Here is a 17,860-nt window from a genome sequence, read left to right on the forward strand (position 1 = left end):
GAACTTGTCAACCTTCACTTTAAATACACTCCCAATGACTTGGCCGCCACAACTATCTGTGGCAATGAATTCCACAGATTCATCGCTCTCTGGCTAAATAAAAAAAATCATCACCTCCATTCTAAATGGACGTCCCTCTATTCTGAGGCTGTCTCCTCTGGTCCTAGACTCACCCACTGTTGGAAACATCCTCTCCACCTCGCCCTGACTAATCAAGAACTTCCGCTTTAAATATTTCCACTTTATAGGTGCTTATATTCAGGGTTGGGCTCATGTTCGCTTAAGTACGGTAGGGACTTTCCAAGCAGGTTTTAACTTCCTCGTTGAGATTAAAAAAATCGTGTCCATCTCTGCTCTGCCCATAGATTGCACTGCAGCCGGACCTGTTGTGAGCGGAGGGTTGGCACCATGTCTGTGGACGAACAGCAGAACGCTTTGCTGAGGAACTCTCAGCAGGACATCGTCAGTCACAGCGATGTGGAGGTCCGATCGATGGCTCCCAGCCAGGTCACTGCCCAGAGGTGAGACCCCACGACCAAATCACTGGATGTGTGTAAAGCGGGTTCTTGATTCATCGGGGCGTCAAAGGGTGCAGGGAGAAGGCAGGAGAATGGGACTGAGAGAAAATAAATCAGCCCTGATGGAATGGCGGAGCAGACGCAATGGGCCGAATGGCCCAACTCTGCTCCTGTGAATTATGGTCTTATAAAGTGCAGACGCTGATATGAGATAGACTGGCAGATCAAGATCTTTAGCGTAGGAGGGATCGTGCAAAGAGTCAGATGAACACAAACGGGTGCAGTGGAAACCAATTTATTGGATAGATTGAAACTGGATATTGATATGTTCTTGATTGGAAAGGGCATCACAGGGAGAAGGCAGCAGAATGGGGTTGAAATGGCGGAGAAGACTCGATGGGCCGAACGGCCTAATTCTGCTCCTATGTCTTCTAAGCTGCAGGTGTTCAACTCGTGAAACGCGAGAGATACTGGAAACCCAGAGTAAACACACACGCACACACACTCACACACACACACTCACACGCACACACACACAGGCACACACACACAGGCACACACACACAGACACACACACACACAGACACACACACACAGACACACACAGACACAGACACACAGACACACACAGACACACACACACACACACAGACACACACAGACACACACACGCGCACAGACACACAGACACACACACACACACACACTCACTCACACTCACACAAAATACTGTACTGGGGGAACTCTGCAGGTCAGGAGCATCGATACCGTTCCTCTCAGAGCCCTCGGAGAGCAGGTCACCCACCCACCGGCGTCCGGGATGCCAAATATGGGAAGCATCAGGTTGCAGGGCCGTCGACCCCCGTAAAGATTTTATTACCGTCCCGGGAGGGGAATTCGTTGACCACACCCCACACCCTCATTGGAAATCCGAAATAAAAACAGAGGAATGCTGGCTAATGCCGGAGGAGCTCCGCAGATCAGACAGCATCTGCGGAGAGGAATAAACAGTCGATATTTCGCGTCGAGACCCTTCCTCAGGACCACCCCTCCCCAGTCCAACCACCGTTCCTTCAGCATTTCCAGTCAGTCATTTTGTATAGACAGACACTCCTCTGCCTAGCGTCACTTTATGGGCATACAAGCTATCTTATGTATTTATATTTATTGTGTGTGTTTTTTTTTATTATTGTGTGTTTTCTGCTGCATCTGATCTGAAGTAACAATTATTTTGCTTCCCTGTATGATGTGTACTGGAAATTACAATAAATTGTCTTGAATTTGGAAAAGAAGTTGGTGGGGAGGGAGGAAGAGAGATACCCACCCAGTGTTTTAATATTCAGGAACAACTCTTCATTGTCTGAGCAAACAAAAAAATTATTGAAGGAAATCAGCGGGTCAGGCAGCGTCTGTGGAGAGGGAATTCACACTCAGCGTCTGTGGAGATAGAAACAGTTAACAGTCATCGGGTCGAAGGAACCGTTTACCGTGTTTCACTCTCCGCAGATCTTGCTGAGTGTTTGCAGAATTCTTTTTTTTTCGTATTACCTTTGAAAAGGTTCCTTAAGGTTGTCATAGCCGGGGGAGGTGGGGTATTGGGTACAAGCTCCCACTGCCTATTAAACGCTCCCAATGGCACGCGTGTCAAATAGCCTCTGGCAACCAAGTCCAGCTCCCGGCCTTCAGGTGTGTCTTGAACCGTTTCTACTGACAGGAGAAGGGACAAAGCCTTAAAACCAGTCGCATTGGGCAGATGGGGCTCGCCAGCCGTGGCTGGCAGCTGGTCTGGAAGGAAAACTCTGATCTCAAACCTCCGCTGCCTTACGGCTAGACCCACACATGGGGAAGGCTTCGGGGGTAAACCTGGAGGAAAGGTCCAGCTCTGGAGCCCCTGAGGCAGCCCGACGTTGAGTTCAACTCCTGCAACACTGCTGGTGCTAAGCAGAATCGATCCCTGCCGTTCGTTTGGATTCATCGATTGCGTGGTGAGGGGTAGCAACAGCTGGCTCTCCATCTTGTACTGTACTGCCCCGGCTTGCATACTGGGTTCTCTGATGTAGATAGCTAGCCATCCGTGGTTGGTCCCGACTGACGGAGGGGCCACAACCCTTGAAAAGTACTCTCTAATCTTGTGGAAATGTTTGATGATGAAATTCAATTAAAAATAAATTTTAAAAAAGTACACTCTATGAAACACACTCACACTCGCACGTTGAGATAAAAAAAGACAGAGGGGGACCAAAGATAGACTTGTGTGCATTGATGCATGCGACCATGTGACTCACACTCCGCGAGATAAATTTATGAAGTTTCTGGGGGGAGACGTGCATTGGGAAGTGAAAGTTTCCGATGGACAAGCCGATCTGAGGGTCACGGTCGGGCTTGAAGCCAGATCCGGGTTGGTTGTTGTGCCCAAGTAGTACTGCCTGTTTGAATCCGAATCAGAATGCTTGTCGTGAAATGTATTGTTTTGCTGCTGCAGTACAGCGCAGTTCGAGATAATAAAGACATTGAATTACTATAAGTAGTGCAAAAAGAGGGAAAAGTACTGAGGAAGTGTTCATGGGCTCATTGTCCATTCAGAAATCTGATGGCGGAGGGGAAGAAGCTGTTCCTGAAACGTTGAGTGTGTGTCTTCGGGCTCCTGTAGCTCCTCAATGAGAAGGGGGCATGTCCTGGGCGATGGGGGCCCTGAATGATGGACGCCGCCTTTTTGAGGGGTCACCAGTTGAAGTTGTCCTGCATGCTGCGGAGGTTCGCGCCCGTGATGGCGCCGGATGACTTTACAACCTCCGCAGCCTTTTCTGATTCCGGGCAGTGGAATTCTGAAATACTCAGGGATGGCTCTGCATTGTCAAAATCAAAATGCTGCTGGAGGAAGTCAGCAGGCCAGGCGGCTTCTGTGGAGGTAGAGGGAGAAAGATGATAAAGTTCAGGTTTATTGTCATTCAACACACGCATGTATACTGCCAAATAAAACAACGTCTCTCCAGACCAAAGTGCATACACAACATAAAGTAATATTACCGCAAATAAATTAACAAATAGTAAAATATGTTGCAGAAGATTGACATTTAGCATTTACAACACAAGTTAAAAAGTAAAGAGTACAACAGCAATGGCACTTTATGGATGATGGGACCTGGGTGGTGGCAGGAAGTTCACTAATCCCAGAGCCTGTTTTCCATCCTAACAGTCCGTGTCCTAATGCCGGCTGCCTGATGGTAGGGGGTCAAAGAGATTGTGGGGTGGATGGGAGGGATCACTGACAATTCTCAGGACCCTGCATACGCAGTGTTCCTGATTAAATATCTCATTTGGGTGGAACAGATTCTCTTTATTTGTCTCACACACACACACACACAGAAAATTGTCGTTTGCATCGATGACCAACACAGTCCGAGGATATGCTAGACTCAGCCTGCAAGTGTTGCCGTGGTTCCGGGCCAGCACAGCATGCTCACGGCTCACCAACCCTAATCCGTACATCTTTGGAATGTGGGAGGAAACCGGAGCACCCGGAGGAAACCCACGCGGTCATGGAGAGAATGTACAGACAGTGACGGTAATTGAATCCAGTCATTGGCGCTGTAATAGCATTACGCCACTGTGCTGCCCATAGTCGATGTTTCAATCCCGATGAAGGGTCTTGACCCGAAACGCTGGCTCTCCATTTCCCTCTGCGGATGCCGCCTGACCTGCTGGGTTCCTCCAGCACTGGGTGAGTCACTCCGGATTCCAGCACCTGCAGACTCTTGTGTCTCCGGAGTATGGTGCGGGTGCCATGGTAACCTAGCGGTTAGCATAAGACATGATAGCGCTAGTGACCTGGGTTCAATTCCCACTGCTGTCTGTGAGGAGTCTGTACGTTCTCCCTGTCACCACGCAGGTTTCCTCTCGCTGTCCAAAGGCATGCAGGTTAGGGGTAGCAGGTTGTGGATATGCCATGTTGGTGCTGGGAATGTGGCTGCACTTGTGGGCGCGTCTCAGACTGTGTTGGCTGTTGAAGCAAACAACACATTCCACTGCGTGTTTTAATGTATATGTGACAAATAAAGCTAATCTTCTAATCTTTTATCTTCCCCCAATGACAGATCTCTGTTCCCTGGGGCTGCAGTTGATTCTTTCAGCAGATGAGAGTTTTGGGAAATGAAACTGTGTGATTTAACTTGCTGACCCACTCTCTTGTTTCATGTGTGCCCACAGTTCTAAACACTGAAACTCCCTCCCCCTCCCTTGTTTTTATAAACGTACAAAACTTCAAATTAAAATAGTTATTACCATCTATAATACACTGAATTCCCCAGGGGGCCCGCAGTTCACAGAAATCCTCCACTGAACCCATAATGGCTGCACGCTCCCTGCCTAAGGACACCTAGGGACAAATGTCCAGAAAAAGGGCAGGCAGTTGGCCTGGGCATAGACCTCAGCAGCCTGATGCCTAGACCTGCAAACAGCCATCTTGGGCAGGCCAGCAGCAAGTCCAAGTGGACGTCCTCTGAGCAATCCACCCCTCCGTACTGGGTGCCCACGTACAGGAGCGCAGGGCTGACGTGCAGACAGGACTTGAGAAGCAACCCCCTCAGGTATTCCAACAGGGCCTGCAACCTGTCACGTACCATACCGACTGGTACACTGACCCCTCCTGACCACGGAATGGACAGGTGGATGGGGTATCAGTGAACCTGCTCAGGAATCTGTTGCACAGAACTGCCCTTTGTGACACCCTCCACCCCAGGCCCCCAAAGTACAGGGGAAAGACCCCTGCGTAAAGAGACTTCCACTGGGGGCCTCCCTCACCGCCTGATGGTAGTGGAGATGGGAACAGAATGAGGCCATTTGGCCCATCAAGTCTGCTCTGTCATTTCATCCTGGCCGATCCATTTTCCCTCTCAGCCCCGATCTCCTGCCTTCTCTCCGTATGCCCTGACCAATAAGGAACCTATCAACCTTCTGCTTTAAGTATACCCAATATTTGGCCTACACAACCAACTGCAGCAACAAATTCCACAGACTCACCACTCTTTGGTAAAGAAGTTCCTCCTGGTCTATTATTAATACTCAACCAACCATCAGGCGCCTGTGTTCTCTTACTTACTCTCTCTGTCTTATTCGAGGCATTTTCTGCAGTAGGCTACGTGGTCAGCACAACATTGTGGGCCGAAAGGCCTGCAATGAGCTGTAAATTTCTATATCTATGTCTCTGCCATGACTCTCTTTCTCTTTCTCTATTTCACAGTATATATTTTTTCATTAATTCTGTTGTATTTTTTGTTCTGCTGTAAATGCCCACAAGACAAAGAATCTCGGGGTTGTATATGGTGACATCTATGTACTTTGATAATAAATTTACGTTGACCTTGGAATGTCTTATGGTATTATGAAGGAAAATGTCCGTTTATACTGTAACCCAATGTAATGTCGACATTTAGAGACTCGCCCCTCGGCGGAAGGGTCTGTGAGATGGACAGGGGTTTGGGGTGAGGAGTATTTGAGTTAGAGGGATCTGAGGAAGACTTTTTTCCTGAAGCAGAGGGTGTTGGAAATTGAAGGGGGTGGTGAGAGCAAGTGAAGTCGAGTTTATTGCCGTGTTTCCAAGTACAGAGAGGTACAGGTACAGTGAAACACACTCTTTCAGCAGTGCCACAGACACGTAGGTACAAACATCACACAGAACAGAAATGAAACACAAATTATTTATTTATTTGGAGATGCAGTGTGGGACAGGCCCTTCCGGCCCAACGAGCCCCACTGCCCAGCAATTCACAGATTTAGCCCTAGTCTAATCACAGGGCAATTTACCATGGCCGATTAACCTACTATCCGGTACTCCTCGGACTGAGAGAGGAATCTCACATGCTCATGGGAAGGACATAAAACTTCTTACAGACGACGTTGGAATTGAACTCAGACGCCCCACGCTCTCATAGCATCGTGCTAACCGCTACTCCAGCATGGCACCTTAGTTATCCAAGACAGTGAAGAGAGAAGAAAATGACTGGGCAAAAATGTCACAGTCGATGGTAGGGGAAGAGGTAGTCTCTAGTGTTCTGCTGTTGAGGGAGGATGAGGGACAGAAACATAGAAAATAGGTACAGGAGTAGGCCATTCGGCCCTTCGAGCCTGCACCGCCATTCAGTACGACCATGGCTGATCATCCAACTCAGAACCCTGTACCTGCCTTCTCTCCATACCCCCTGATCCCTTTAGCCACAAGGGCCATATCCAACTCCCTCTTAAATATAGCCAATGAACTGGCCTCAACTGTTTCCTGTGGCAGAGAATTCCACAGATTCACCACTCCCTGTGTGAAGAAGTTTTTCCTCATCTCGGTCCTAAAAGGCTTCCCCTTTATCCTTAAACTGTGACCCCTCGTTCTGGACTTCCCCAACATCGGGAACAATCTTCCTGCATCTAGCCTGTCCAATCCCTTTAGAATTTTATATGTTTCAATCAGATCCCCCCTCAATCTTCTAAATTCCAGAGAGTATAAGCCTAGTTGATCCAGTCTTTCATCATATGAAAGTCCTGCCATCCCAGGAATCAATCTGGTGAACCTTCTTTGTACTCCCTCTATGGCAAAGATGTCTTTCCTCAGATTAGGGGACCAAAACTGCACACAATACTCCAGGTGTGGTCTCACCAAGGCCTTGTACAACTACAGTAGTACCTCCCTGCTCCTGTACTCGAATCCTCTCGCTATAAATGCCAGCATACCATTGGCCTTTTTCACCGCCTGCTGTACCTGCATGCCCACATTCACTGACTGGTCGATCAGGATGTGCAGGTCGATCGAGAACCTGATTCATTCTAGGAAAGCAGCTGTTCCTGAACCTGCTGGTGCTGGACTTCAGGCTTCTCAAAGTCAGAAAGTAAATTTGTTATGAAAGTATGTACAAACGTGTATATGCCGCCATGTACAACCTTGAGATTCATTTTCTTTCGGGCATTTACAGGAAAATTAAAGAATACAACAGATTTTATGAAAAAGACTGACAAACAACCAATGTGCAGAAAAAGGCAAACTGTGCAAATAAAAATAAAAGAATTCTGTACCTCTTGTGTCTCGCACACCGTTTCACTACAGCAGCATAGTGGTTAGTTGGATGTTATTACAGCTCCGGGGCATCGGACTTCGGATTTCAATCCTGGCCCCCTCTGTAAGGAGTTTGTATGTCCTCCCCATGGGATATGTGGATCTCCACCGGGTGCTCCAGCTTCCTCCCACAGTCCAAACATGTACCAGTTAGTAGGTTAATTGGTCATTGTTAATTGTAAAATATGTAGTTCACTTGAAAAGTCCTGTCATAGGTTACTGACAGAGCGCTGGAAAATGGAATGAAGGTGGTCAGCATGAAGACAATGGGCAGAAGGGTCTGTTACGCTCATGAGTGACTCTCTGTACCAACACACACCGTCCACCAGAGGTCACTGATGATCCATGAGCAAAGAGAAAGATCAGTTTCTGACTTTGATCAACTTCCTGATTTCACCAGTCTGGGGTCTGCTATGTAGATTATTCCCGATACAGTTACCTGCTCTAAGACACTGGTTTAATCTCCATTTCATAGGACACGGGGCATAAAGCATAGAACTTGTTCTACCTCAATGCACAGGGTAATAATCTGATCTGTAAGCACAGTGGCAAGACAAGATTTTCATTGTACCTCAGAACACTGAACAGTACAACACAGTCCACCGTGTTGTGCTGACCTTTAAACCTACTCTAAGATCAATCTAATCCTTCCCTCCCACATAGACTTCCATGTGCCCATCTAACAGTTTCTAAATGTCCCTAATGTACCTGCCTCTACCATCACCCCTGGCAGGGTATTCCACACACCCACCACTCTCTCTGTTTTAAAAAAGAACACCAACCTCTGACCCCTATACTTCCCTCTAATCACCTTAAAATTATGCCCCCTCATATTCACCACTTCTACTCTGGGAAAAAGTCTTTGGGTGAGCTATGCCAGGTTGAGCAGCTTCTGTGGGGGACAGAATTTTTGATGTTTTGGGTCGAAGCCCTATCTCAGGATTAATTCGCGGTTGGTGCTGCTGCGGACTTCTCAGTGACCCCCACCCAGGGTAGGGACGTTCGGAGTATTTGTGGTAGCACAGTGTGTAACACTATTACAGTGCTAGTGTCCAGGATTCAATTCCGCCAGCAGTCTGTAACGAGTTTGTACGTTCTCCCTGTGAGCGTGTGTGTTTCCTCAGGGTGCCCTGGTTTCCTCTCAGACCCCAGAGATGTACCGGTTTGGGTTAATACGTTGTGGGCTTGCTATGGTGACACTCGCAGGCTGCCCCCAGCACATGCTCGGGCTGTGTTGGTTGTTGACACAAACAATACATTTCATGGTGTGTGCGATAAATAAACTAATTTTAAATCTCTCTCTTTAGCACATTGCCACCAGAGGCCTTCTGCCCTCTAATTCCCTTTGAAAAGTGGGTGCTGTAGCTGGTGAGAGGTGGGATGGGCTCCCCATCTGCTGAGGAACTGAACTCATTTTGAAAGGTGCTGTAGCTGGCGAGAGGTGGGTTGTGTTCCCATCTGGTGAGGAACTGAGACTTTGGACAGAGAGAAATTAGCAAGCGTTTTTTATGCTGATTGGAAGTTCCCTTCATTATTATTTGTCTTGCCAACCAAGGGAATTTTTCCTGAACAGTTTCAGGGGAATTCCTCCTGTTACAATTCAATATTAATTGACACCGATCTAATTAGGAAATCCTTTCTCCTGTTATTTTTCTCTCTCTCCCTCTCTCCCTCTCTCCCTCTCTCCCTCTCTCCCTCTCTCCCTCTCTCCCTCTCTCCCTCTCTCCCTCTCTCCCTCCCTCCCTCCCTCTCTCCCTCTCTCTCTCTCTCTCTCTCTCTCTCTCTCTCTCTATATATATATATATATCTTTCTCTATCTCTATATCGCTCTCTCTCTGTCTCTCTATCTCTCTATCTCTCTCTCTATCTCTTCTTCTCTGTCAATCGTTCCCTTTCCATCAATCTCAATAGTCCTAATATTCCACCTGACTCGACTTGCACATCTCTGGGATGCAGGAGGAAACTGCAGCATGTAGGGAAGGCACATGCTGAGAGACAGAACATGCAAAACGCACACAGACAGCGCTGGAAGTCGGGTGGTTCCTCCTGTATCCAGTAAAGTGGCCATTGAGTGTACGCTCATGGTCTTCTGCTGCTGTAGCCCATTAGCTTCAAGGTTTGGCATGTTGTGCATTCAGGAATGTTCTTCTGCACACCCCTGCTGTAACACATGGTATTTGAGTTACTGTCACCTTCCTGTCAGCTTGAACCAGTCTGGCCATTCTCCTCTGACCTCTCTCATTAACAAGAGAGGTGTAACACCTGCAGAACTGCTGCCCACTGGATTTTTTTTTTGTTTATCACAATGAAGGTCTTCCATCTCTGTCTGTTCTTTCTATCTTCTCTATCATGCCCCAGCTGTGGTTCAGGGTCCTCATTTCTGCCTGTATGGTATGGTGGCAGGTTGTCTTTGGTCTCCGACGTTTCCTCCACCATTGAGGAGCCTAATGAAGTGATGATGGAGTCGGCCTCTCTCCTCAGTACATCTCCAGCATTTCCTCGTGATGGCTGTGGCAATGTCCTCTTGGTGACACTGAAGGAGTAGGGTTGGTTGGAAATCTTTCTTGGCCAGAAAATACAGAAGATCTTCCAGAGACCCATGGAGGAGAATGAAGACAGCTTGTCAAGGTCACTCTCTGTCATGTGCCAGCATTCTGACTCGTACAAGAGTGTGGACAGAACAGCTCTTCTTCAGCTTCACCTTGGTGTGGAAGCTGTACTTGGTTGACTCCCATATGTTGCTCATAAGTCTGAAGATGTTAATGAAATTCTATTAGTTCCACTGATTAATGGAACTTTTTTGGGTAGTTCAAGAGTCAAGATTCAAAGTTGCGGGAACAGTTCAGTGTAGCTGAGTGAAGATTGTTTAATGTCATTTCCAGTACACAAGGAGAACAGAATAATTGTTAGTCCAGATCTGATTCAGCACAAAAAAGCACAATAAGATAAAGAACATAATAATGACAACATACACAATAAATATTAATACAGCCTATAGATTGACTGTATGTGATACTAGGCACAGGAGCGACTGTACATAAGGTGATTCTGACAGGAAATAATAAAGTAGTTGTGATTGGGGGTGTGGAGGGGGTGTTGATCAGTCTTACTGATTGGGGAAAGTAACTGTTTTGGAGTTCGGTGGTCCTGCTGTGGATGCTATGTACCCTCTTCCCTGTAGGGAGTGGGACAAACAGTCCATGAGCAAGGTGTGTGGGATCCTTCATGATGTTACTGGCCCTTTTCCAGCACCTTTCTGTATATATGCCCTTGCTGGTGGGTCGGCTGGTGTTGTTCAGCATGGATTAAATGGGCCAAAGGACCTACTTCTGTGTTGTATCTATCCATGGCTCTAAGTCCACTCGTACACTGGGTAAGTTTGGCATTGCCTCGTTCCTTGAGCTTTTTTCTCCTCCTTACCAGTGTGATCTGCTTTCAGGGGCACCAGCTGGAAGCATGTCTTCCTCTACAGCGGCGTGTCGATCCTGGTGGCCATGCTGATCGCTGGGCAGGTGGTCAGTGTCATGTTCCTGTTGAAACAACAGGACAAGATAACGAACCTGCAGAAGACGACGGATCGGATTGAACGCAAGCGCCAACCAAGCAGCGGCCCATTCAGTAAGCACGCTCCCTGACTTCCGTTCGGATCTAATTCCACTGAAATGGGCCGTGCGGATTCCGTATTCAAACATCTGGATACCGATCAGATTGCAAAACGATTCACACAAGTGAGATGGATGGTAAATGTGGTGGTTAGTACAACACTCTACAGCCCCAGTGACTTGGGTTCAATTCCTGCTGTCCCCTGAAAGGAGTTTGCACGTTCTCCTCGTGACCACGTGGGTTTCCTCCGGGTGCCCTGCTTTCCTCCACATTCCAAAAGCGTAAGGGCGAGTAGGTTAATTGGTCACTTTGGGGTAATTGGGTGTGGTGGACTCTTCAGACTGGAGGGGCCTGTTATTGTGCCATATCCCCAAGTAAGAATAGAGGAGAGAAGTTTAATGTCAGCGGGGAGAGGTTTGAAAGGAGTGTGAGGCTGGAGCAGCCAGAGGAAACCCAACGTGGTCACCGGGAGAACGTGCAAACTCCTTATAGACAGCTGGCAATGTAAAGTGTTATAGTAACTACCAGACTGCTGTGATGCCCTTGTTCTGGGTGAACAATAAGATGGACTCTTGGCCCCACAATCTACCTCGTTATGATCTTGCACTTTATCGGTATCTGCACTGCACTTTCTCTGTAACTGTGACACTTTATTCTGCATTCTGTTATTGTTTTACCTTGTTTACCTCAATGCACAGTGTAATGATCTGATCTGTGTGAACAGAGTGCAAGACAAACTTTTCACCGTATCTCAATACATGTAACAGTGATAAAGCAATCCCAATTTTTTTTACCCTTCAGGACCGAAACCAGTCATGCACATGCGGCCCATGATCATGGATCTTCCTATGTCGTACATAGACCCCAAGGCCGAGGCTCCAAAGGTGACCTTCCATCGGAGGCAATGAGGAAGTTGTGATAGAGTGAATGAGTGAAAGGGAGAGAAGGCACATGAATTAGAGGGACAAATTGTTGGCTGGTTTTCATGTGGGTGGGGGAATGTTTTGCCGGTACAACTGTGCATAGACTGCTCTGTGGAAGTATCTCACTGGGTGGGAGAGTGACTTTGTGATGACATTGATGGACACAGTCCATCAAATTAGTTTCAACAGATGCCAGTCCTTGGGGGTCAGTGGAGACTTGAAGAACCTTCCATTGGTTCAGAATAGAACTCTATCTATCTATCTTTAACTATCTCTATCTATCTCCATCTCCCTCTCTCTCTCTCCCCTTCTCTCTCTCTCTCTCCCCCTCTCTCTCCCCCTCTCTCTCCCCCTCTCTCTCCCCCTCTCTCTCCCCCTCTCTCTCCCCCTCTCTCTCCCCCTCTCTCTCCCCCTCTCTCCCCCCTCTCTCCCCCCTCTCTCCCCCCTCTCTCTCCCCCTCTCTCTCCCCCTCTCTCTCCCCCTCTCTCTCCCCCTCTCTCTCCCCCTCTCTCTCCCCCTCTCTCTCCCCCCTCTCTCTCCCCCTCTCTCTCCCCCTCTCTCCCCCCTCTCTCCCCCCCTCTCTCCCCCCCTCTCTCTCCCCCTCTCTCTCCCCCTCTCTCCCCCTCTCTCTCCCCCTCTCTCTCCCCCTCTCTTCTCCCCCTCTCTCTCCCCCTCTCTCTCCCCCTCTCTCTCCCCCTCTCTCTCCCCCTCTCTCCCCCCCTCTCTCTCCCCCTCTCTCTCCCCCTCTCTCTCCCCCTCTCTCTCCCCCTCTCTCTCCCCCTCTCTCTCCCCCTCTCTCCCCCCCTCTCTCCCCCTCTCTCTCCCCCTCTCTCTCCCCCTCTCTCCCCCTCTCTCTCTCCCCCTCTCTCCCCCTCTCTCTCCCCCTCTCTCCCCCCTCTCTCCCTCTCTCCCCCTCTCTCCCCCCTCTCTCCCCCCTCTCTTCCCCCTCTCTTCTCCCCTCTCTTCTCCCCTCTCTTCCCCCTCTCTTCCCCCTCTCTTCCCCCTCTCTTCCCCCTCTCTTCCCCCTCTCTCCCCCCTCTCTCCCCCCTCTCTCCCCCCTCTCTCCCCCTCTCTCTCCCCCTCTCTCTCCCCCCCTCTCTCCCCTCCCTCTCCCCTCCCTCTCTTCCCTCCCTCTCCCCCCTCCCCTCTCCCCAGTTTGTCTTCTTTTGCACAATGTCTGTCATTATTTATATCTTGTTTTTTATAAATTCTATTCTATTTCTTAGTTTTCCTGTGACTTGCTGTAAGAAAATGAACTTTAAGGTGGGCTATGGTGACGTACACGTAGTTTGACAATAAGTGGACGATGACGGTTGTGAACACTGGGATGGTCATCTTCTTCACCCTTGTGTTTTCCACAGGATCCAGCAACCACTCCCCAGCCAATGACCATGCTGGAACAAGTGCAACAGCTACTGAAGGTGTGTCTCCGATCTGCTGTCCAACCACTGATTCCCAGAGCACAAAGAGAGTCTATCTGGCCCATTGTACACCATGAGAGACAGGAGCAGCATTAGGCCATTCAGCCCATCGAGCCTGCTCCTCCATTCCATCATGGCTGATTTATTATTCCCCTCAACCTCATTCTCCTGCCTTCTCCCCGTAACATTTAATGCCCTAACTAATCAAGAACCTATCAACCTACATTTTAAATATACCCAATAGCTTGGCCTCCACAGCCATCTGTGTCACTGAATTCCACAGATCTACCACCCTCTGGCTATAGAAATACCTCCTCATCTCTGTTTTCTAAGGGACGTCCCTCTATTCTGAGGCTGTGCCCCCTGGTCCTAGACTCCCCCACTATAGGAAACATCTCTCCACATCCACTCAGTCTAGGCCACAGCTCACTAACCTTAACCAGAACATCTTTGGAACGTGGGAAGAAACCAGATTATTTGGAGGAAACCCATGTCGTCACAGGGAGAACGTACAAACTCCTTACAGACAGCGGTGGGAATTGAACCCCGATCAGTGATCACTGGTGATGTAAAGTGATTGCGCTAACCGCTACACTACTGTTCCGCTGGGCTAAATGCCTTCTCCACCTACCTGTGGCTGCTTTCAGTAAACTGTGCCATTGTGCTTCCAGAATCATCTGTCTGTCTCAATCTATCACTCAGCTAATACTGTCTCCCAACCCCACTTCCCTACCTGTCACCATGGCCTGTCATCCCACACCCCTTCTCAGTCCGCCAATCTGCACGGAATCCTCTCCTCTTCTCCCTGCTCTATACCAGTCACCTCCCCTCTCCATTCTCGGTCCTGAGATAGGGTTTCAACACAAAACATCGACAATTCCTTCCTTCCTTCCCCTCACCCCATAGGCACTGTTCAACCTGCTGAGTTCCTGCAGCCGTATGTCACTGCAAATTCTAGCACCTACGCTCCCTTGTGTCTCTCGTTATTGAGGAGATTTAAGGCTAGAAGCTGAGTACCTGTTTTCTTTGGAGGAGAGTTGGTTTGACAGTCATATTCTCTTTCCCGTTCAACTCCAGGAAGGAAACAAGAGCGTGGAGATGCCAGAACTGAAGGAGGGTTTCTCCAACAACCTGAAACTTCTGAAACAGAGCCTGAAGGAAGGTGACTGGCAGGTGTGTGATGGCGGGAAAATCGCTTGATTGTGGAGAGGGTTTCTTCCTGCCAGCTGTAGTGCTTTAGCTGTTTTATTTGTTGAGGGAACCGGTCCTCCTGGCACAGCAAGAACATGCCGTTCAGTGACAAACGCGCCCACCAACCCATACGTCTGTGGACTGAGGGAGGAACCAGTACACCCGGAGGAAAGGCACGCGGTCACGGGTAGAACGTACAAACTTCTTACAGACAGCGGCAGGAATTGAACACGGGCCGCTGGGGCTGTGAAGTGTTGTGATAACCAATCCACTACCATTCTGCCCTAACGTGCCTTGTTTTTTTGATGCTCTGCTGCACGCTTGAGTGCTCGGTGGAGGGTGCTGATGCCTTTTTGCTGGTGGGGGTAAGGGGTGGTCACTGCCTTGTTGCTGCTTGGGTGTGTGAGGGGGACTTGAGGGGGGGCTTTGGGGTTCTAACATTTTAACTGTCATTCATTCATTGGGGTACTTCTCTGTTTTCATGGATGTTTGCGAAGAAAAATAATTTCAGGATGTATATCGTATACATTTCTGTGACGTTAAATGTGCCTATTGAAACCTATTGTAGAGTTTTAGAGCACAGAACACGGATCACAAAACACAGACTTCAGAACACAGAATATAGAACATGAACATATAACATTATAACACAGTACAGGCCCTTATGTCCATAATGTTGTGCCGACATTTTACCCTGCTCTAAGATCAATCTAACCCTTCCCTTCCACATAGCCCTCCATTTTTCTATCACCCACATGCCCACCTAAGAGTCTTTTAAATGTCCCCAAGGTGCGTGCCTCCACCACCACAGTCCAGCAGGGTGTTCTATGCGCCACAACTCCGTTAAAATAACTACCTCTGCAAGCTACACTATAGGAAAAATCCAGCTGGTCTATTTGGCCTTTGTGCTCCATGCAGTCACAGTATGAAAACAGGCTCCTTTGGCCCAACTCACCCGTGCTGACCAAGATTAAGGATTATTTGTCGAGTGTACATCGAAACATCTAAACATACAGTGAAGTGTGTCATTTGTGTCAACGACCAACATAATCCAGTGATGTGCTGGGCGCAGCCCGCAAGTGTTGCCACCCTTCCAGTGCCAACATAGAATGCCCATAACTCACTAAGCCAAACGGTATGTTTTTGTAAAGTTGGTGGAAACTGGAGCACCCGGAGGAAACTCCCATGGTTACGGAGAGAACGTACAAATTCCTTATAGAGAGCAGCAGAATTGAACCCCTATTACTTGTGCTGTAAATTATTACATTGACCTCTACGCTACCATGCCGTGTGTTCCTATCTGAGATTTCAATCGGAAGAACGTGTGCCACGTGTTCCTATTTAAGATTCCTATCTGAAGAGCACGCAAACTCCTTGCAGACAGCGATGGGAATTGAACCCCGATCACTGGTGTGTAAAGCATAATGCTAACCACTACGATATCGTGCTGCCTGTTCCTGTCTGAGCTAATCCCATTTGCCTGCAGTTGGCTTGTCTCCGTTCAGATTTACTTATCACACGTACGGTACTTACAATGAAATGCATCGTTCACGTTAACAACCAACACACCCAAAAGTGTGCAGGGGGCAGCTGGCAAGAGTTGCCACACATTCCGGCACCAACACAGCATGCCCATAATGTTCAGTAGAAGAACACAGGAGACAACAAACTGAGAAACATCAACAGCAAAATAAGCCCAGTTCATTCCTTGCACCTCCTTCTATCCATGTACCCACCCAAGTTTCTCAAAAGCTTTAACTGTATCCATCCTGCCCTCTGCCACTTCCACATATCCTTCAGCCTGTGAGTGGAAAACATTGCCCATCAGATCTGCTTTAACTCTTTCCCCTCTCACTTGGAACCCATTCACTCTCGTCTTTGACTCCCCTGCCCTGGGATTACGAATGTGACTTTCTCTGCCCCCGCCCCTTATAAAGGGCAACACTCAGCCCCTATCATTCCTGGGAAAAGAGGCCCCAGCCACTCTGGACCAACTCAGCAGCTCAGGCAACATCTATTTAGGGGAATAAACAGTTGACTTTTTGGGCCAAGACCACTGTTCCCTCTAAGCTATGCAGGTGCGTGGCTGCACAGTAACAGAAATGCTCCCACGCACATAGCCTTTGTTGCCTTGCAGCTGGAATTTTCTTTTATCTAATGTTACATAATTTTGAAATTATATTTTTTAGTATACATTTAACATAAACTGTATTCAAGGTACTTAATTTTACCCTACAAATAATAAATAAAAATTTAAAAAAATGTGATTTTTCAATTTTCATTCTAACTATTCAGAGTATGCATATTACAAAAAATAACGTTTAAAGTGCCATTGGTATTCTGGCCGTGTAAAAATTTCTTGCTCAGAGCAATGGTTGGTGCGTGCAGCTAAAAAGGAGAATTACTGGGACTATTGGAAATAACCCCTAACTACTCACCCGTTTGTGTTTTCCAGGAATTTGAATCTTGGCTTCAGAATTGGCTTCTCTTCCAACTTGTTCAGGGCGAGAAGAAACCTGCTCCGACCAGAGCACCCAGGATCCAACCCCAGCCTCAGGGTATGTAGCAGTTGTTGGCTGTCTAATTGACACTATATTCGACCATTCCTCCCACTCCAGCCCACCTCTTCCGTCATCTCTTCTAGAAGCTAGAGTTTGTTTGTGGTGTAACGAGAGTCAGACCCTTTCAGCCCGTCTAGTCTATGGCAAACCATTAATCTGTCTAGTCCCACCAGCCTGCACCCAGACCATAGCCCTCCCATCCAAGTAATTATCCAAATTTCTGTTAAATATTGCGATTGAATCTGCATTCACCACTTCCACTGGCAGCTCATTTCACACTCTCACCACCCTCTGAGTGAAGAAGTTTTCCCTCACATTCCCTTTAAACTTTTCACCTTTAACCCAGTTCTAGTCTCACTCAACCTCAGTGGGAAAAACTTGCTTGCATTAACCCTATCTGTACACCTCTAATCAGCTCTCCTCTCAGTCTTCTATGTTCTAGAGAATAAAGTTCTAACTCTTTCAACCTCTCCCTACGGCTCAGGTTACAACATTGTTGTAAATTTTCTCTGCACTCTTTCAATCTTATTTACGTCTCTCCTGTAAG

The 17,860-nt window shown here is 48.0% G+C and overlaps 1 protein-coding gene across 1 annotated transcript in view; it reads left to right on the plus strand.

Annotated features, from left to right (window-relative positions):
- The first annotated feature begins 348 nt into the window (after positions 1-348).
- Positions 349-17,860, plus strand: part of cd74b (CD74 molecule, major histocompatibility complex, class II invariant chain b) — a 29,846-nt gene continuing 12,334 nt past the window's right edge. The window contains exons 1-6 of the mRNA XM_063053053.1: positions 349-521; positions 11,054-11,232; positions 12,019-12,101; positions 13,502-13,561; positions 14,639-14,734; positions 17,208-17,310. Coding sequence (XP_062909123.1) covers positions 409-521; positions 11,054-11,232; positions 12,019-12,101; positions 13,502-13,561; positions 14,639-14,734; positions 17,208-17,310 — 634 coding nt within the window. The 5' untranslated portion in view covers positions 349-408. The remainder of the gene's footprint in view (positions 522-11,053; positions 11,233-12,018; positions 12,102-13,501; positions 13,562-14,638; positions 14,735-17,207; positions 17,311-17,860) is intronic.

This window comes from Mobula hypostoma, chromosome 7, assembly GCF_963921235.1.
Source record: "Mobula hypostoma chromosome 7, sMobHyp1.1, whole genome shotgun sequence".
NCBI lineage: Eukaryota > Metazoa > Chordata > Chondrichthyes > Myliobatiformes > Myliobatidae > Mobula > Mobula hypostoma.